The 20,374-nt window shown below is 45.1% G+C and overlaps 2 protein-coding genes across 6 annotated transcripts in view; one reads left to right on the top strand and one right to left on the bottom strand.

Moving 5' to 3' along the window:
* The window catches only part of POU2F1 (POU class 2 homeobox 1), a 122,205-nt gene extending 110,916 nt beyond the window's left edge, over positions 1-11,289 (top strand). For all 5 annotated transcript variants that reach the window (XM_060197992.1, XM_060197991.1, XM_060197993.1 and 2 more), the window contains one exon: positions 566-11,289. In XM_060197992.1, the coding sequence (XP_060053975.1) occupies positions 566-873 (308 nt within the window). In that variant the 3' untranslated portion in view covers positions 874-11,289. The remainder of the gene's footprint in view (positions 1-565) is intronic.
* A 1,161-nt stretch (positions 11,290-12,450) lies between these two features.
* CD247 (CD247 molecule) overlaps positions 12,451-20,374 on the bottom strand; it is a 57,691-nt gene continuing 49,767 nt past the window's right edge. The window contains exons 2-8 of the mRNA XM_060196981.1: positions 17,113-17,216; positions 16,572-16,634; positions 16,130-16,210; positions 15,479-15,511; positions 14,854-14,910; positions 14,196-14,237; positions 12,451-13,551 (exon numbers count right to left, since the gene is read on the bottom strand). Of these exons, the coding sequence (XP_060052964.1) occupies positions 13,486-13,551; positions 14,196-14,237; positions 14,854-14,910; positions 15,479-15,511; positions 16,130-16,210; positions 16,572-16,634; positions 17,113-17,216 (446 nt within the window). The 3' untranslated portion in view covers positions 12,451-13,485. The remainder of the gene's footprint in view (positions 13,552-14,195; positions 14,238-14,853; positions 14,911-15,478; positions 15,512-16,129; positions 16,211-16,571; positions 16,635-17,112; positions 17,217-20,374) is intronic.

The raw sequence follows: 20,374 nt of genomic DNA, 5'->3' as shown, positions 1-20,374 counted from the left end.
ATACTCACCTGACTTTGTGCCATCAAACTTCCACTTGTTTCCCTCTCTACAAAACTCCTTGTGGTATAACATTCAATTCAAACAAGGTTATAAATCAGTACCTTGTTCAGTTTTCTCTGATAAAGACAAGTCCTTCTATGAATGAGGAATTATGAAGTTCACTGAAAGATGGCAAAAGGTTATCGTACAAAATGGGCAACATATTATTGTCTTTGTATAAATGAATAACCTTTGAAAAGCATAGGAAAAAATATATCATGACTTTTCTGACAACCAGTAGTTGGGATTTCAGGATAGGACACGATAGCATCACTGATTCATTATAGTTTGTAATCCCTCTCCTCTCACCCATCCACTCATATATATTCATGAGATTATAGATTTTACTATCACTTGGGCTACTGCAAAATGATCAGTAAGCTTCAGTTAGTGTCAGAATAGTACTGTAATCAAGAAAACACCAACCAAAAGTACCCTTTTCCAGCTGAGCTGTAGACTTTGGATGTACTATTAGCTTCTCTGTTGATGTTAACTTTCTCCTTCCTGACTGGGGTTTTGTTTACAGCTCTTGCTTCTGGTGGCTCTCTTCCAATAACATCCCTGGATGCCACTGGGAACCTGGTCTTTGCCAACGCAGGCGGTGCCCCCAACATTGTGACTGCACCCCTATTCCTGAATCCACAGAACCTCTCTCTGCTCACCAGCAACCCCGTCAGCCTGGTCTCTGCTGCTGCCTCAGCTGGGAGTTCGGGCCCTGTTGCCAGCCTCCATACCACGTCCGCCTCAGCTGAGTCCATCCAGAACTCTCTCTTCACAGTGGCCTCCATCAGTGGGGCTGCTTCTACCACCTCCACCGCCTCCAAGGCCCAATGAGCAGGGCTGGCAAAAAATGGAGAGAAGAAGTCACTGAGAGCAAGGATGGGGCAGGACAACAGTTGCTTAATTTTGTATTAAAACACTGTCTTTTCAGGATTGCTTCATGGATTGGAGAACTTTCTAACCAAAAATTAAAAAAAAAAAAAAAAAAAAAAAAGCAGAAACAAAAAAAAATCAAAAACAAACAGAAAAGTGAAAGGACTACTTATCATTTCCAGCAGTCGTGATGACAAGTTAAGGTGGGTTACCAATTCCAATATAGGAAAGGGATTCTTCTTTGCCTAAATTTCTTTTTTTCTTTAAAAAAAAAATCATTTTTATGGGTCTGTTGTACAGGCCATGAAGTCATAACAAGGTGTTTATAATCGTATCGTTTGTTGGGGGTTCCTTTCTTAACTGGTACAATTTAGGCAGGCCTGTATTACTGTATCTCTATTATTGTTGTTGTTATTGTTTATATATATATATATATATATATATATATATATATCTTGTTTGAACATGTTTATCTCTTGCTCCTGGATCCTATTTCAGTGAGCTCCCACACTGTGGGGAGGGAGGGATTGGGGGTCAGGGGGGACTTGCATTCTTAACTATGGGGAATGTTCTTGTTGGTTTCCATATCCTTGATGACTCTTACAGAGGTGCTAGAAAATTATTTTCTTTTGCCACTTATGCAAGAGGCTTGGTGCAGAAGCTGAAGGCCGTGTGTGCAAACACTCCCACTCCACACACACGCCCCCTCCCCCATCAGGTGGTGCCTTTGGAGCACTTTTGTGTAGGAAGGAATTCCTGCTGAACTGTAGCTCTCACTCACCCCAAACCATTGACTGACCCGGTAGCCCAGTTCCTGGGTTCAGTGGCACTGCATCTTGCTTCTCTAGATGGAGTGTGCACTGCGGGCAGGATGGGCTTTTGGAGAGCAAAGACTACTGCAGACACCTGACTCGGTGGTTCTCCTGATTCCTTATCTCCTGAAAAATGCTCCTACTGTTGGTGTGTGTGTTTGTTTGTTTCATTTTGTGGAGGTTTTCATCCAAACTTCCTGTGACTTAAACTTGGCAAAGAACAAATTGATTCATTGAGATTGGGGAATTTCTCCCTCCTTTGTTTTCTAAAGGAGCTCTACTAGACTATTTTCCTTCAATTGTATCTCACCAAAAGAAGCATGCTAAGAAGAGTCTGATATTATCACCTTGTCCTCTGGCCACAGACTTACTTTTCACCAGATGGCTTACGAATCTCTTGCACCCTGAGACTGCTTGGTTTTGACAGGGACCTTAAGGTATATGATAGCTAGGCTCGGGGTCTATCAAACCTTTGAGAAGAACTTTGAGCAGGAACTTTGCACGCATCTTGAGTGTCTCTTTTGTTAGTGACACTCTTGCTCAGTAGGTCTAGGTGGCAATACACAGCTTTCTATTCAAAGTAGAAAGTGGTGAACGTCTGTTTTAGGGTGTTTTCAGGGTGTTTCTAGACTATGTAAATGAATTCATAAAAAGGAAGATTTTATGAAAGATTCAGAGGAATGAGAGTAACTTGGGAATGAGACTCTCATTTTGTCAATAAACTATTGTTATAGTATCTGTACCAAAAAAAAACTTCCCACAAAAATGGATCACTGCAATGCAACTCATCTGAGCTCCCCTTCTTATTAAATAGAGTCCAAGGTTTCCATTTGGTGTCTGGGTACTTGCTCCCTTCCCATTGAAACCTGGGCTGCACTTTCCCCTTTTGAGGTGGGACTGAGAAAGAACATACAGGCCTTTTTCCTTCTATGCTTGTGTCCACATAGGAGCTTGGATTCTTTGTGTCTCTTCACAGTGTGGAGAAAGGTGGTGGAACAGGCACAGGTGTGTGTTACTCTGGCCATCCAAACGGGAGATAAGCAAGCACATCACTATTAAAAGGCCAGAAATATCTTAGTCCCCTCATTAACTCCTGTCCCTATTGTCTTCCTGTTTTATTTCCAAAGTATTTTAATTTCCTCACCCTTCACTTTTCCTAAGATTCCTCCAAAATCAGTGAGCTACAAGCAGGGAAAGTAACAAATTTGTCCACCCACCTTTTCTTTGTGTCGTGTGTTTTTATGTTTTTTTTTTTTAACTAAGCTTGAACCAAAGTCAATTTTTAGCAAGCTGCTGTACTAATGGACCAGTTTATAACGTGCAGATCAGACACATTGAGGAGATGCTACTGACAATTTCTTTTTTTCATTTGTCTTTATTAATTTTATATAAAAGTTGCTGCTTGTTTTAATCTTTTATGTTAGTAAATTGTAATATCTTTTGAGCAGACATTTACTTGATTTTTAATTAGTTTATGTAGTTTGGTGTGTAAATAGAATGCAATGTCAGTTACTAATTTTTCTCCTCTCCATCCCACTGTTTCTCTAATGTAGTTAAATTTAATCTTTTTTTTTTCCTGACTTAATATTTCTAACTTTTAGTCTGTGTGATTTTAGGGCTCTCAAAATGAAACTGTAGCTCCCCATAGTAATTATTCCCTATCATGGGAGTGGTGAAAGGAGGAAGAATTCAGGGAGGGAAATGTTGACACCCACCATTGTGGGTTAGAGGTTATAGCATTTATTTCCCCAAATTGCTACCAAAGGAAATGTCAAGTTCCTAGGGGCTTGGGCCCAATGGATTAAGAGGAAGGGCAAGGAAAGGCTGTTTTGTTTTCCTATATGATTGATAAAAATATTCCCTCCTCCAAATAACACTCTACAAACTTTAATATTTAAAAAAATTCTAAGCTTTAAGTGTCAGTGTGATGGCTTCTATACCATACCCTGTCTGTAGTCTCTAGTCATTTTGGGAAAAGGGGGTTCTTTCTACCAGTCCTGTGTATGGGGATCACTTTATGAGGATAAATTTTAAGCCAGCATAAAAATCTGTGTTTAAAAGAAGAAATAAATTCTTAGACAAAGATAACTTTTTTTTTCTTTTTATTTTATTTAAAAAACAAGTTGTAAAATGAAAGGTACATTTATGCTTGTACACATAAAACACTAAAACAGTTTGTTAATGGATATTTAGCTTAAAATCAGCTACCATCCCCAGTCTAATAATCATTGTAACTCAACTTGTAGTCATTTTGAACTTCTGTCATTTCAAAAAATACTTTTTTAATTAAGTGAATCTCCTAAGCTAAAGTTCCAAGACTTAACTTAATAGCCAAATTATATAGAAGTGTATGGAAATTAAGGAGGCCTTTTGACCAAAAAAGAAGCATTTGGTAGTTTCTGAATTTCTAAGAGGAAAGGCCAGCTAGGTCATTACAATCCATTGTACTGTTCTTTTTTTTCCCCATAATGTTATGCAAATTTTATATTATCACTGAACTTGGTTAACACATATTAAACCAAAGACTAATTTTCACTGCATTTATAGTGATGCTCTATTTGCCCATAATAATGGGCCCTCCTTAGGGAGTGGTGAATGTAGTTGTTTGAATCATGCTTATCATATGCAGTTCCATTTGGTCATGAACTTAATTATTCCTATATAAATCTGAAGGACAGAGCAAAAAGACTTAAAAAAGGGCTTCTCATAGGAACAGTATCATTGTTCCTGATTAAGAAATAAGATGAGCGCTGTATTAAATTAAATGTCTGAAGTTACATAGGCAGCTTTGTAGAAGTAAAAATGGTCCATATCCATTAATTGACATGCTATGTACTTTTCTTGTTTGATAAGAAAAACTAGTACCATCCCAGTTACTCAGTCTATTGCCAACCAAATCCAACTTTCATTTTTTTGTAGCACTATACCTATTTGTTCTTTATGGAAGCATTATGAAGGTATTCACAACTTTTAAGAAGAAAAAAATAAGATTACATATCTTCTAGTGAGATTATTTTTCCAAGTTATTCTATATAATTCATTTATTGTTGGGGAAGAAGCACAACTATACTTCTTTTGATAGTATTTTATCCTATTAGCCCTCATTTATTTGGGAAGATGGGGAGAAGCCTTGTCCATCTTATCCAGAAGCACAGATATTTGCTCAACACAATATTTAAATTCAACCCAATCTTTAAAATCAAAAATTTCATTTTAATTGCTAAGAAAGCTGGGCACATTTTCAAATATAGGAGATTTATGTAGATTTTTGAAGTTATAAATTCTAATACTAAACATTGTAATTAGTGTGTATTAAGCATTTGACTTTCAAAAGAAAGCTCATAGTCCAGACTAAAGTTATTTCCAAACCATGTCATCCTCACAAAATTTTCTTCACCAAGAGAAAAGTGAAATTGAGGCAGAAAAAAAAAATAAAAATTAAAAAAAGCAGAAGCAATGACAAGAAGTCAAGAAACCATTAGCATATAAGTTGGTGAGGAGGAGGCTCATGGTACATGATACCAGCTTCAGAACTCTGAGGGGGCCCCAAAGACCAGTTTGTAATTTGAGGGCCCTCAGTTAAAGAAGAATCTCAACAATTCATTTTGAAAGTTTGGTCAAATCCTTTCTCATTAAATGAGCATCTCAAATTGATGAAATTAAAGTTTTTTTTCTTCAAGCCATGCTGATTAGAGCTGAAAGTATTAAAAGACCATCGGTACTAATGGAAAGACTTACAGATAATGGACCAGAACTGATGGATTGAGTCATTCCAATGTGAGTTCATTCATGTACTTGTATGAAAAAAAAAAAAAAACCTTTAATGTGTAACATTATTCATATAATTGTAGCCTTGAGTATCTTGAAGTCATATTCAGTGTTAAAACATTTGAAGATGACATGTAAAATAGCGATTCTTTCTTATCATTTGCCTTCACTTAGAAAGAAAAGGATCCTTTTTTGTAGCTCTTTTAAGAAGTGTAGCAATTGTGCAGATTTTGCATAGTGACATACACAGTACAGACCTGAGCTTAGGATATGAAGAGGTTAAATTGCTTTTATAGTTGAAATCTAATACTAATCATGTTCTGCCTCATCCTTTTCTTAGCCCAAAAAGAGTAAGTGAGACTCTCAGGTGTTGAAAACAATGTATGGAAAGCTTCCCATAGGAAAGCAGGGGAGTGTGTCTTCTCAGACTTGTCCATTTACACTCTGATTTCCACATGGATTATGAGTTCTTTCTTTCCTTTAGCCATCTTATTCCATGAAGCAGTCCCTTATTTAGGCTCTTCTTGACCTTTGCAAAAAGTAAACTTGAGACTCTAACTTTGATGCTGTACTTTGGATCTATTCCCCCTTCTCTTTTCCTCTTCTCTTTGAGTGGTAATACCTTCATCTGTGAGGAAATGCTCGAGGGTAACAGCTAGCTTCTGGCACCTTCATTAAATACCTCAGCTTAGCTTAGCATTGTTGCAGAACTGGTTTTAAACCAAAAACCAAATAAGTAAATGAAAACCTTTATAAATAGTGGAAATGATTCTAGCTGTAGCACTTAGTTGAACTGATGTTTATTATGATTGATGCTGTATGTATTTTGGGATCCTGATTATAGGTTACAATTTATAGGGTTAGGGAGGGTTGGGGTCAGGAAAGAGAAGTTGACTATGGTAGTGTGTGTTGTTTTTCCTTATACCTGTCTTGCCAAAGGAAGCTTGATTAATCCTATGACTGGGTTTAGATTTGTTGGCCTCTGTGGTCTGACCTACAGCATAGTGTGATGATGCCAGGTTACACCAGAGTGGTCCCCAGGGACATCTGTACCCCTTCCTATGGTTGCCTGTGTTCCAACCCCTGCCAGCCTCTCCTAAGGATTCATTTCTTCTGTCTGCAGTAAACATGGATGTGTGGGTGTCTGGAGGTGTGGTTAAGAATTAGAGACAGAAATAGACTTGTATCATTTAACCCAATAAGTAAAGGAGAGAGGAGTGATTGATACATCATCATAACCTGGGTAAATTAAAGTCAAACAGGTTATTTTTGTCATCTTCAGTCACGTTACTGAATTTTGTGCACATTTTAAAGCCAACCAAACACACAGAGGGAAGTCCAAGCAGTTGAGAGCCAGTCTGTTTACCTCACACTTGTGTTTGGAATCCTGTTTATAGGTTACAATTTATAGGGCTAAGGAGGGTTGGGAATTGGTAGCTGGTGAGGTGAAACAGTTATTTTTAGGAAGATGTAAGTGAGAAATGATGCTGGGAAAAATACAACTTTCTACCCAGCCCCTAGCTCCTCTAGCTCAGATACAGACTATATGTCAAAATAAGCAATTTTAAATCAGTGGTCAGAATCACATAACAAGTGGAATTTTGGTTTGCTATGCCATCATTTATCCTTCAAAACAGGCAGGGGAAATAGGAGCAAAAAGCTGCATTTTGGCAGAACTTTATTTTTTTATGTCTTTCCTCTTTTCCCATTTTTTGAAGGAAGTCTTATTGATTAGCACCTGACATTGGAAAGGAGACTAGTCTTACTCTCTAAGCTTTGTGAAGATGGGTTAAGGTGCTCAGTATAGCGGTAATGTTGTCTGAACTGCTAGGAAATTTTGGAAAAGGCAAAAGAAATTTTAAAAAATTTTTCTTTTCTCTAACACTTATAAGTAGAACCAGCTGACTTGTTTTAAGGTATTTCTTACATGTGCCATCTCTGTTCTGTCCCTTGTAAAGGATAAGCATTTTTAAGAGTAGGATTGCATGGAAAGCCCAAAGATCTTCCTTCACACTCCCTTGGAACTGTGTTTTTATATACAGGCTCTAGGAATTTGAGTAGTTTGTTTTGGTGTACTATTAGGACACAGAAAGGGAGTGAGAACAAAGAAACTTATTGCTCACTTAGTATTTCTTCAGAAGACCTTCAGGGTGCAGAATTTAAGCTTTACTAATGATCTTACTGATCTAACATTAGGTGAAAGTGGTATTGACATTGTGTGATTTTCAAAGCACTAGATAGGTTTGTAAGTAGGTGATAAGGATCTTAAACATAAGGACCCTTATTTTTTAATTTTTTTTTTTTTTTACCAGAACACCACTGAGCACCAATGAAGTTCCCTGAGCAGGGCATGGAGGGTGATCCCCATTCCCTGTTTCCAGATTTCTCCAGATTCTGTGTCCCCCCTCTTCAAGGACTCCACCCAGTCCACCTGGTTCAGGGAAACTTTCCAAAAAAAGTTAGACCACAAAACTAACTTTCTCTAAAAACATTGAGTCTGCTGCAAAGTCCCCCTGTTATCTTTGTGTGAAGCCAGGCACAGCCTCACAGGAACTTTGGTCTTCACTTGGCTGCAGCATTACACTCTGTCTTCACATCTATAAGTAGACTCCCAGAGACAGTGCCGCTTGGAAATGTGGCATCCACATGCTTGTGTGAACTTGGGCTCCCCTTCCAGTGAGAAAGGACAGAGTCAGGTAGAGAAAGGGCTGTGTCCCCACCTGGCCCTCATAGCATCTCAAGTCAACAATAGCAGGAAATGAATACACTTTCAGAGGCAAAACTGGCAGTTCTGTTGGTGGGAGGCTGTCTGGTTCTGATCCTGCACATGGACACACTGTGGCAGCAGAGTAGTACAAGGCCTCGTTTGTGTTTCACTGCAAATAAGAATGGGGACAGGGACAGGAAGGAGGGCATTTAAATCTTCATCTCTCTTAGCTTTGCCTTTCTGCAGCCTAAGCATGTGTCTACCCTGAGAGCATGTGATGGGGAGAGACACACAGGCTCTCCCAGCCTCTTACCTCCACCTGAGTGGACGTGTATGTGTGGTTCAGGGCACTTGAGTCCCACTCTAAGGAAAGGCCCCTTCCTCTGTGCTGGTAGCAAGGCAAGTGTGGGCTTCCCGTCCACCATGCACCAGGAGCTATCGTATACCTCATTTCTGATGTTCTCAGAACCCTCCCTATTTCATATTGAACTCTGGCATATAACATCAGGGACCTGGAGCCTCTGAATGTCGCTGCTGAAAAGCTACTGCAAACTGAGGGCAAATTGCAATCTTCTCTTTCTTTTTGTTGCAAGGGGTCTTCAGAGTCTCTCAGTACTGCTTGCCTGCCCTCCTGCCCCTCTCCCCTCACCACCCTGCCAGCCACACCTCCTCTTGTTCTGTCCCTGGGATAGGGACATCCCTTCCCCCAGGCCTCAGGGCTCTGCTGACTTTCAGGACTTTGGGTGGGAAGGGAGACATGAAGACTCCTCAACACTGACTGCTGCACACACATCTTCCTTTCGTTTCCTTTGAAATTACCAAAAAAAAAAAAAAAAAATCCAAATATTTAAGTTGTGTTTTATTATTATTTGACAATCTTCTACCCAGTGGGCACACTAGAAGCTGCATCCCCAGCCTTTTCACCTTTCCTTTGAATGTAATTCCCAGCCTTCAGTCCACTCCAAGTGTTGACAAGAGCTTTGCCAGGTCCTGGTACTGCTGCTATAAGCCAGGGGAGGGTGGTTTCTTTGTTTTGTTTTGTTTTTTAAATTTCCAGCCAAAACCAAAGATTTCTTAATGATTGTATAAACTCAAAACAAACAAAAAAGCCAAAGAAAGGGGGAAGTCTTCAGTGTCAGTCTAGTCTGTGGCGTCCTGGCATCTGGATGAAGGAGGTTGGCAGGTGGTGCCTGACCTGAGGGCAGAAGCCTGGGGCAACTGGCTCCTGCCAACCTGGGAGCATGCTTGAAGCACATTAGCCATTTCCGATTTTCACAAGTGATGGTCTAGATCCATCACCACCATCCCCTACAACCATCACAGTCAGTGCAGGTAATTCTGGCTGGCTGCGTTGCCTTGGACTCCACAGAGCGAGAGACACTGATGACACTGGCGTAGGATTGGTGGCTCTGTTGGGTGCTTTAACCTTGGGTGGGGCTCCAACATCAGCCGAGGTGCCCTTCTAAACTTTATTTTATTTTATTTTATTTTATTCTTTCTTTACTGGAACTGCTTGGAAGTGGCTGTCCCTTTTGTGAGAACATGCAGATCAATTGTCAAGGTTTTTGGTTTCCTTATTGACATTTTTCCCTTTTGCAGCATCACTGTGCAACTATGCATTGTACTTCACAACCTTTTGTGCTAGGTAGATGCCTGTGACTTTTTAACTTGGGGTGGGAGTGGGGGTTACAAATGAAGGAACTTTTTACATGAATCTTTTTAATCTCAGTTGATTGCGGGGTGGGGGGTACTTGGTTCTAGGGTCATACAAGCTCTATCCCAAAGCAAAATCCAAATGTTAATAATATTAGCCTGATGCAGATACCAAAGATAATTTCTTTCCTACAGAACCTTAGATGTGTGTATGAAGTACGATTACCCGGCACTTGCATTAGTGTAACCTCAGTAATTCCAAAGCTTAGATGTATATTTTGGTATATTTCTGGGATATTAAATAAAAATGTTTAACTTCTTGTTTGTTTCAGTGTAATGCTCTAAAGTCATAGCATGAAGAAAATCAAACTGTCCTATTCTTAGTCGTTTGAAACAATAGTATTTTTGTATGTTTTGGGTGTGTCTACATATGTATTAACATAACAGTTTTCACTGCCTAGGTGTTCATAATAAAAAAGAAAATGAAAAAGTTCTGAGTGTACGTAATGTTTAGTAATAAACTTCTCCCAGGTCCCATTTGGATTGCGTATTCACTGATTACTTGTTCCCAGCTGGGATTTTATATTGTTTTAGAGAGACGGCGATCATGATTTTCTAAAGATGTTTTCTTCCTTCCTCCCTTTCTTTCTTTCTTTCCCTTCCTTCCTTTCTCTCTTTCTTCCTTTTTTTCCATATGTCTTTAAATATCTTACTCTCTTCACCTTTTTCTTCCTTTAAGAAAAAATTGATTCAGGGGTGTTTTTCCACTGTTGTCAAGGTAGGGGAACAAGGGAGAACTGGCCCCTTGGCCTCCCGAAACCTTTTATGTACTTAACTTTGAAATGTGAGTTTGAGTTCTCTTTTGTGGAAACTTAAGATGTGGTGTAAATGGTTCTTTCCAAACTTGCCCAGCAGCTTGAATGAGGCAGTGAGGATTCTGTGTAATCTGTTGGGAGTCTTCACCATTTCTCCCTAGGTCCTGGCATTTGAGTGGCACTTGCAGGGCCTCACTGCCCCAGAGCGCCAGGTAGCCTTTTCCCTTCAATAGGAATATTTTATAAGAATCAGCTGATAACTCAGAGTTCAGGGACCTTGTGGCCTAGGCCCCTGGGAAACAGGTTTCCTTGCTTTTGAAAACCTAAAACACAAGCAACTTGGCATTCGGGAATAGCTGATTACCTCCAAGGCCTGAGGAGGTGGCAGGGATATGAGTGTTGCTATCTCTTCAAAGTACACTTTATATGATCCCCCTCCTGGGCCTCCTGCATCCTTGGGGATTACAGGATTGGAGAGGTGTGTAGGTGACAGTGAATCTGATGAAATGGTAGATTTTTGTGTAGATGCATTTGTCTGCTGTAATTTTTTATATATATTAAACTTACTGTAACTGTACAGTTCATTTCTGTTGTAAAACATCATTAAACTGTTTTCCACGTGTTTGCACATTGAGCTTCTTTGAAGTGTCTGTGTTGGGTCTTGGAATGCTTCCTACCCCAGCTCCTCCCAAGTGCCCATCTATGTCAGTGCCTTCCTCCCCAACCCAGCCCTGGTGGTTTGCTGGAACCCAAATTCCAGAAGTAGATGTCTCCTTCTGGCCCTGGACTTTATGAGGTAAAATCCACAGGCCTTCAGGTGATTGTGCAAGTGAAGGCTTGGGAGCTCCCTTTATATTTGATAGTAAGAACAGGTATTGAACTCAACTTTGCCAAACTTATTGTTTGAAATGCACTGCCCAACTGGCATTTGCTGCCACCTGAACCCCTATTCTTGGCAAAGCTGATCCTGGACATAGCATTGGGTTCTCCTGAGTTCTGTATGTCTTATCACATTTGGCCCAGAGGAGCTCATGCAGCTAGTTAGTCTCATGAAAAGGAACACTGGATGCATGTTACATCCTAAAAAATGCCAGAGGCCAGATTAGATTCTGTTACCCCATCATCTTTTAGAAAAAAGGTTGCTGTTTTCCAACCTACATCCAGTGGTATATGTCTATGGGAATTATCAACAAGAGTATATGAATTTCATTGGCTCTTATTTTCAACATTTATTCACTACTTAATGTAATTAACATTTAATAATAATACTCTCACTACCTGTCCTCTCTCCAGAGACAAGGGGCACTCAAACTGCTCCCAGCGCTTGGTTTATATCCACCTGGCAGGTGTGTATTGCTCCTGTCAAGTCCCAGATTCTTGAGGGCTCTTACAGTCATGACCTTTGACTTTGTGGAATTTTGCCTGACTGAGAGGGACTGTGACTTCAGTTGTCCTTGGGCACCCAGTTTGACCTCATGATAGAAGAAGCCCTGTGCCTACAACCCTACAAAGACTGCCCCAGACATGTAACAGGTGGCCTCAACACTGACTCTCAGGTTCTAGATGCTACTGCCCTTCTCACAGTGTCCCATACCCTCAGACTGCATTCCAGGCCCTGAGGATAGTTGTGTTCCCCACCTTCCCAGGGCCATTGCGCTGTCCAGCCCCCTCAGGTCAATGCCTGATTGCCCAGTGTCCCTGCCTCCCAAGGCCTTATGACCTACTGTATCTCCATTGCAGCTCAATTGTAAGACAAAAGCTCAGAAGGAACTTGAGTTTTTACTGAAGCATTTATTACTCAGTTAGGCACTAGCACACTGTAAGTTAAACACAGCAGAAAGGTGGTGGGTCCCAAGCATAGAGGGTGCTCTCCCCATGGTCCCATACATGTTGGCTGCACTACCAGGCAGTCATCCCAGGGGGGGCACTGCACCCCCTTTTCACTCGGGATCTTTTTTAGAGCTAGAGGAGGGTGCTGGTCAACTGTGAGGTCTTCCAGGGGAGTGCTGTATCCCTTGTCAGTGAGGTGAACACCCCCACCCCAGCCCCCTGATACGTCACAGTGGGTAATAACACTGATGATACCGGTCTTGAGATCAGCTGATCACAGCTCACTTCCTTCCTGGACTGTGAGCAGGGCACTCACAGGCTTGCTGGTCTTTGGAGTCCTGTGGCATCTGACACTCCACAAGGGGAACAAAGAGTGTGGGGACCTTCCTGTCTCACAGGGCTTGAATTGAGTCTCCATGGTGGCTCCTAGGTCCAATCCACTCTCACAACCCACTGTCGCCATGCTAGCCTAGGTGCTTATTACCTTGTCTCACTCGGCCCTTACAGTGGCACTAGGGCTGCTGTGACCCAGTGCCAAGTTGCCTTGAAAAGAAGGGAAGGTTGAACACAAGAGCCAGATTTATAGCAGGAGCAAAACCCCCCAGATAGTAACAGAGAAGCAAGTCATAGGACAAGAGCAAACATTCAAATCACAGACCCCACATCTGGCTGTGACAGTGACTGTACCTACCCCTGAGGTGAGCTCACAGCTTCCAGCAGCCAGAGCCCCTGGAGCAAGCTGTGCTTGCATAGCCCCAAAGGACTGGACTCCCAGTGACAGGGACATAGGCCTGGGACCCCCTCCCTACCCCCTCCTTGTCTAGGAGGACAAGACTGTGGGTGTGGAACTGAATGTGACCAAATGTTAGAACATGGAGCCTCCTGCTCACAGAGAGGAATGTTGAGATAGAAGTGAGCTGCTGGCTGTGAATGTTCATCCAGCATCTGACAATCTGGGGTCTGCAGGTCTGGTCTGGGGAGGCAGGTCCTAGCGAGGGGGCAGGGCCTCCATGTGGAGAGCATCATAGGTGTCCTTGGTAGCTGTGCTGAGCCCCTGCCAAGAAAATCAGAAGAGTGGTCAGGGGTGCTGTGGAGATGACCCAGTAACTCCCAGGCACCCAGGCATTTGCCCCCAAGTGCTGGGTCAACTTCCTATATGACCCAAGAAGAAAGCAAGTCCCTCATCCAGAGCATGAGTTGGGTCAGGGACCCAGGGCAGTGGGGCTACTGGAGCTCAGTCCTCCTAGCCCATCAGCCCTCCCCACCCCTAGTAGGCCATGTGACTACAGTTTTCTTGCAGGCTCCTTGGTCCTTGGTCTGGTGCCTCTTTGATGTCATCCTGGTTTCTGTCAGTGAACCATGAGCATCCTAGGGCCAGGGAGCTGGGAGCATATGGTCAGCTTGACTGGCATGATTATTCACATTGATTTGCATAAGCCAGGCACCTGACTTCAATAGCATTTCTTTTCAAAATTATTCTTTTGGTTTATTCCCTTTGCTTTACCCACTATCCCATCTGACCGGATCTGAGGAGAGCAAGGCTCCTATAAGGGTCCAGAGTAGCTCTCACATCTGCCCTTTGAGCAAGACTTCCCAGCTCCTGGAGCCCTGCACTTGGGTGGGCTGGCTGGCAGAGGTGGGAGTCTTGACCTGAATGCAAGATACCTCCCTGGAAGATAACCCAGCAGACAGACTAACCTGGTAAAGGCCATCATGGTTCTTTCCTCTTCGACGCTGGTTCTGTAGATGAGAGACCAGAATCAGGACTCGGTAAGTAGCAGACCTTCCTGCTCCAGGAAGTGGGCTGCAGGGCCCCTGGAGGTACAGTGACTATTTCCCAGCCCTATTGCTTCTGGGAGATAGTAAAACCCTCCCCTCCACCTACATGTGAGGGCAGCTGGCCTGGCACCTTTATTCCAAGGTACCCCTGTGGCCTCAAAACACCTGGATGGCCACTTCCTGTAAGTGGCCACTGCACTGGGGTCACTTCTCCATGTATGGGGCTCTCTCCACATGCAGGTCCCCATCCACAGGAGTCCTCAGCTCTCTATGCACCTGCTGTAGGACCTAGGGCAGGTGATGGAACCTGGCCATTGGCTCTGTCATTAGGCAAGACCATCTACCTGGCAAAGCTCCCAGCAGGTAACTGGAGGCTTTGCCCTGTCACATGAGACCTCAGCAGGTCTCACAGGAGGATAATGGGGACGCACATCACCAGACAGGGGCTTCACACTCTGCAACTCCAGCCCAAGAGCTAGAAGGACTGCTTGCTGCCTCTGGCCACCATAGAGTTGAGCCAAAGGACCCCCCACACACACACACACACACACCCTGGAGAATGAAGAGAAACACCCACCTCGCCTTTCATTCCAATCTCACTGTATGCCTCAGCCATCCTATCCTTCTGCAGGGCCTGCAAAGGGGCAAAACCATCACCACTCTGGGAAAGCCCCTCCACTCCCAGACCTGACTCACAGATGGGCTAGAGGCCCTGTTCCCCCCAAACATCTCTGCCCATCCCACCCTTCTGGAATCGTCCAAGCTACCAGCTCCTTGCATTGAGCTGAGGTGCCAAGTGAGGTTCAGATGGGTTAAGCAGCGGCTTCCCTGGAGGATGCAGAGGTTGGTCCCTGCAAGGGCCGCCTGAGGCAGGAAAGCCATGACCCACACGGGGCATAGGAAGGTGAGGTCAACTCCTTCCAACCCCTTGGAAGGAGACAACCCAGTAGCTCCAGCAGCCAGCAGGAGAGGAGGCCAGGCCTGCTGGGGAGAGACTTGGGGGTTGCAGGTGGCAAGCAGGGTGGGCAGGCAAGAAGTGAGAGGTAGGCAGCACATAGTGGGAGGGGCTCTAGCCACCTAGGAAGTAAAGATCATGGCAGGTGACATGGAGTTGGGCGTCAGGGCAGAGCCTTTACCTAGAGCCCCCCTCCCCTCTAGCCCTCTCTCCAACCTTCAACAGCCCGTGCCTCTTCCCTACTCACGTTGTACACGCCCTCGTGGGGGTTCTTCCTCCTCTGCCAGAAGAGATGCAGGAGTCAGAGGGTCAGAGGTTGAGGCACAGAGGCTCTACAAAGCCCTCTCTTGACTCCCCTCCCAGGCCCACTCAGGAGGCCCAGGCAGGCCTGGGGGGGGGGGTGTCTACTGAGGCTGCCCCTTTCCTCTCTGCCTAGAGCAGGGTTTAGGTAGGAGGCCTTATCTGGAGCCAGAAGCCCTGCCCACACAGGGTACATCTTTCACCAGGGTACTCTGGCAGCTCCCTACCCAGCACAAAACTTGGGGTCTGGAGAGCTGGATGGACAAACAGGTCTAAGGGATCAAATGTCAAGTACAAGTGGCCAGCCCAGGGCCTGGGGCCCAGCATTCTTTCCATTATTCTTCACTAGCTCAATCCTGGGGTTGATTCACCAGATCTTCCCCCAGATGCCAAGGATCCTGGGCCCACATTCACCCTCCCCCCTCACCCCAATGCAGACAGGAGAAGGGTATCAGGATGGAGTTTCTGTCCCCTGCCCAGCAGAGGGTCATCTCATTTGTCTCCTCTCAGAGAGCCCCCCTCTTGCCAGACTGAGCCGCACCCCATGAGCACTCCCTTACACGCAGACATACACTCCAAGTGGAGAGGGGTGCCCCACCTGCTTGCCACCCATCTCAGGGTCCCGGGCACGTCGATGATCCAGTACACCATATTCCTCTTTCCGGCCCACGTTGAGCTCCTACACAGATGTGATGTATCAGGAGAGAGCAGGAGGAAGGGTAGGAAGGAAAGCCTTGGCAGTGATGTTCCCACCAGGAGCAAACAGGGCAGGGAGAAGAGTCTATGCCATCTGACGCTGCATCCCCAGGGGTGGAGGAGAGGATCCTACTACCTTCTCACCCACCCCTGCTTTGGGCACTGCTAGTTAGTGAGCACATCACATGCCACTGCAGGGTAGGGGCAACCCTTATTGGTGTCACCATTACTGTCCCCACTGATGGCTAGAACAACCCTGGAGGTCTCTGCCCCATGGCCACTGGGCCACCAACCACCCCATCCCTGCATCTGAAGCTGTGCACTTGTCTCCGCAGGTGACTTACATTGTAGAGCTGGCCCTGGCCCTGGCCCTGCTGATAGCCAGGGACATCCACACTCCGGCTGAACTGGAAGGAGGAGCAAAGCTGTCATTCCTATAGTGGCCAAGCCTGTCCCCCAGCTCCCCAGGGTCACTAGCAACCCATGTGGAGTCTTTGGTTACCTGTCCCTTACCCACCAACAGGGACATTCCCTCCCTTGGAACCAGGGGACAGTCTGGGATGGACAGCAGTACGAGGACACCTTGTGTTTGGGCCCCAAGGCAGGCCCTGCTCAGAGGCACATGTTCTTGCTGATAGGAAAGTTGGGTCTGGGAATGAGTTCAGGTCCCTCCCAACACTGCACTTTCTTTCCCTGGGGATAGGGAATGGGGGACCCTGGATCCGGTCCCAGCCCCTGGATCTCCTGCCCACTTACCAGCTCAGCCCACCTGGTACACACTTGCTGGTCTCTAAACCCACCTCCCCACCCCCTACACACAATGAGATCTTCAGCCCAAGGCCCTGAGTGGGGGTTCATTCCTCCTAGGGATGTGGTGGCACTCACTTTTGCTCTCAGGAAAAGGGCCGTGACAATGACCCCATAGATGAAGAGGATACCATCCAGCAGGTAGCAGAGTCTGGGATCCAGCAGGCCGAAGCTCTGGGCATCTGTGCAGCAGAGGAGAGAAGAGATGGTCAGCCAGAGCAGGTATTCATCCCCATGTTCCCACCTCTGCTCACCCTGGCCTTCCCACTTGCCTCTGAACCTTTGCACACTCCATCTCTCCCACATCTTCCTCTGCACACCGCCCCCCACCCCATTAACCTGCACCATCTAGTGGAACTGAGACATCCCAGAGCCCCCCCACACACTGTCCCACCATCCCAAGTCTGTAGAGGGCACCAGTCTCACATTGTAGTGTCGTCAAATGTAGTTCCTGAGCAGCACGGCTGGGGAGGCACAGAAAGTGTCCTGGTTTTCATTTGAACACTCACTGCCCTGTATGAGGAGGTCTCCTGGCCTACTTCCCACCGGGAAGAACTCTCTTGCCTCCCTGGGCTATGGCACAGAATCCCTCCTAAAATTATAAGGTGCCCCTGTGGTTGTGTCCCACCATGCTCCCAGCTGGACCAGCACTGCAGTCTCTCCTGTGCACAAGGTGCCCCCTGGTGTCTGATATAGGAAAATGGGGTCACCCTTGATCAGCTTGTAAGCCAGCCTGTCCTTTCTGCTGTGGACTTGGGCAAGTTGCTTATCTCTTCAGCTGCTTCTTCTATTAAACAAGATGAGAATCAACATCCTTCATGTTTCCTCTGTGACATACACTGCTTATTGTCATTGCTTGTCAGATCCTTACACAGCACCAAGAGAGAAACCAGCACAGAGATTTTCTCCTTGCTGAGCACAGTCCTGCCCACTCAGACACCAGGGCTCCCACAGCCATGGGAGGAAGGGGGAGTCCCCACTGCCACTCCTCTGTCCCCATACCCTTGACCTCCCCTCCCTAAATCAGGACCCCAGAGAGCTACTCCCTCATCACCCAAACAGTAGACCACACAGTCACAGCTCTTCTAGTCAGCCTCTGCTGAAACCCACTGTCCATGACACCTGAATTCTGCCACCCACAAGCACCTATGGACAATTCTATTGGTCATATTTCTAGCTGGAGCCTGTAAACTAAAGGCTAATGTCCCATCTCCCATCCCCACACATCAGAGCACTAGCAACAAGCCTAGATGCTACTCCCTGGGTCTTGGGGCTATACCAGAAACCCTCTTGAGCCAAGGTGGTGGGTTCAAAGGGATCTGGGAAACAAAACTACCTCAAGCAAGGCCACCAAAGCTGGAGGAAGTTTTTATTTTATTTTAATTTTATTTATTTTCTTTTTTATATTTATTTATTCCCTTTTGTTGCCCTTGTTTTATTGTTGTAGTTGTCATTATTGTTGTCGTTGTTGTTGGATAGGACAGAGAGAAATGGAGAGAGGAGGGGAAGACAGAGAGGGGAGAGAAAGACAGATACCTGCAGACTGGCTTCACCGCTTGTGAAGCAACTCCCTTGCAGGTGGGGAGCCGGGGGCTCAAACCAGGATCCTTCTGCCAGTCCTTGTGCTTTGTGCCATGTGCATTTAACCCGCTGCACTACCGCCCAACTCCCAGAAGTTTTCATTTTAAGACTGGTAGGCGGCATCTATGGCAACTTATGGGGGCAGTTGAGATTCAGAAAAAAGATGGGGGAACATCTTAAATAAAAAGAAATATTTCTTCATGTTGTACAGAATCAGCACATGGAGTGAGGGGGTTGTGGGTTGCACCAAAGGTAAGAAAGAGACACACAGGCTTCCTTTACTTGAAAAAAAAAAAAAAAAGCATGAATGTGTAACCTGCGTGAGTGTGGGTCTGCAAACACCTACCAGCATGGGGAGCCTCCTTGGCTGAGCCCAGTGGTGCCATGCTGGGAAGGGCCAGGACTGCATGAGTTCTTGGGTCACAGGAGCTAGTGGAATCAGTTCATACAGTAACCCACAATTTCAGCAGGAGCAGCCAATCTCCAAGCCCCCACCCCCACTTCCACTCACCCCAGTCTGGAGCCCAGTTCCTCCTCTAGGTACAAATTCAAGAGGAGATGACATTGCAGGTGAATGAGAAAACAGGAAGTCACATGACCTGGGAGGCCTGGTGCAGGTACAGTCTGAGATGCCCAGCCCTCTGACCACAGCCCCAGGCCCACCCCCTCCCTTTAGGGGGTTGCTCCCTTCCATTGAGCAGCTTAGCTTTCACTGCAGCGGGAAGACACAGTCAAATACACAGGGTGATAAAACTACAACCACAGGTTGAAGATTTACTTTACATCATGAATCTCGTGTGAATTTTCTTATTCAATCTGTGCAGCCACTATGACTTTACAACTGGAGAAACTGAGACCCAAAAAGGTGAGTAATAGGCTTGAGGAACCAGGGTTAAAACTATCAAGATCCAGGGAGTTGGGCGGTAGCACAGTGGGTTAAATGCACGCACGTGGTGCAAAGTGCAAGGGTCAGGTTCAAGCCCCGGCTCCCCACCTGCAGGGGAATCACTTCACAGGCAGTGAAGCAGGTCTGCAGATGTCTATCTTTCTCTCCCCCTCTCTGTCTTCCTCTCCTCTCTCCATTTCTCTCTGTCCTATCCAACAACAACGACATCAATAATAACTACAACAATAAAACAACAAGGGCAACAAAAGGGAATAAATAAATAAATAATTTTTAAAAAAAACTGTCAAGATCCATTTTGTCTAAAGTCTTAACAATAGTTTGGGATGCTGGACAACCACTTTGACTCAACTGGGAGAATAGCTTCTCACCTTCTTCTCCAGAGATCCAGCCCTATCAGTTGGCAATATGCCAACACTATAACTGACCTTCCTTGAGGATCTTGAGCCAAGAGGCCTAAGAGTCAACAGGTATAGGTGACCTGCCACCAAATCTTCTTCCAAGACCTATGCTGGCTAGTGGTGTAGAGGTTGTTTTACACAGGGACACCCTCATCACTTTCCCCTATAGAACCAATACTTCTACAAAACTTGCTGAGTTATCACTGCTTATTGTAATTCACCAAAGCCTCCTTGCTCCCTCCTCAATGCTGGATTTCAAATATCAGTGTTTTGTTGTAAAGCTAATCCATCACCTGGCCACAGACATTATGTTGTCCCTCCAACCCCTCATGTCACATCATTTATTTCATTTGATTCTGACCACAGCAGCTGAGTGAGGTAAAACTATGTAAATCTTATTTGCTACACTTTGCAGATTAAAGGACTAATGGTCTGGGAGGCAATGTGATTATCA

This window comes from Erinaceus europaeus, chromosome 9, assembly GCF_950295315.1.
Source record: "Erinaceus europaeus chromosome 9, mEriEur2.1, whole genome shotgun sequence".
NCBI classification, from domain to species: domain Eukaryota; kingdom Metazoa; phylum Chordata; class Mammalia; order Eulipotyphla; family Erinaceidae; genus Erinaceus; species Erinaceus europaeus.
Note: the sequence above shows the minus strand (reverse complement) of the source record. Positions and strands in the feature narration are given on the sequence as shown.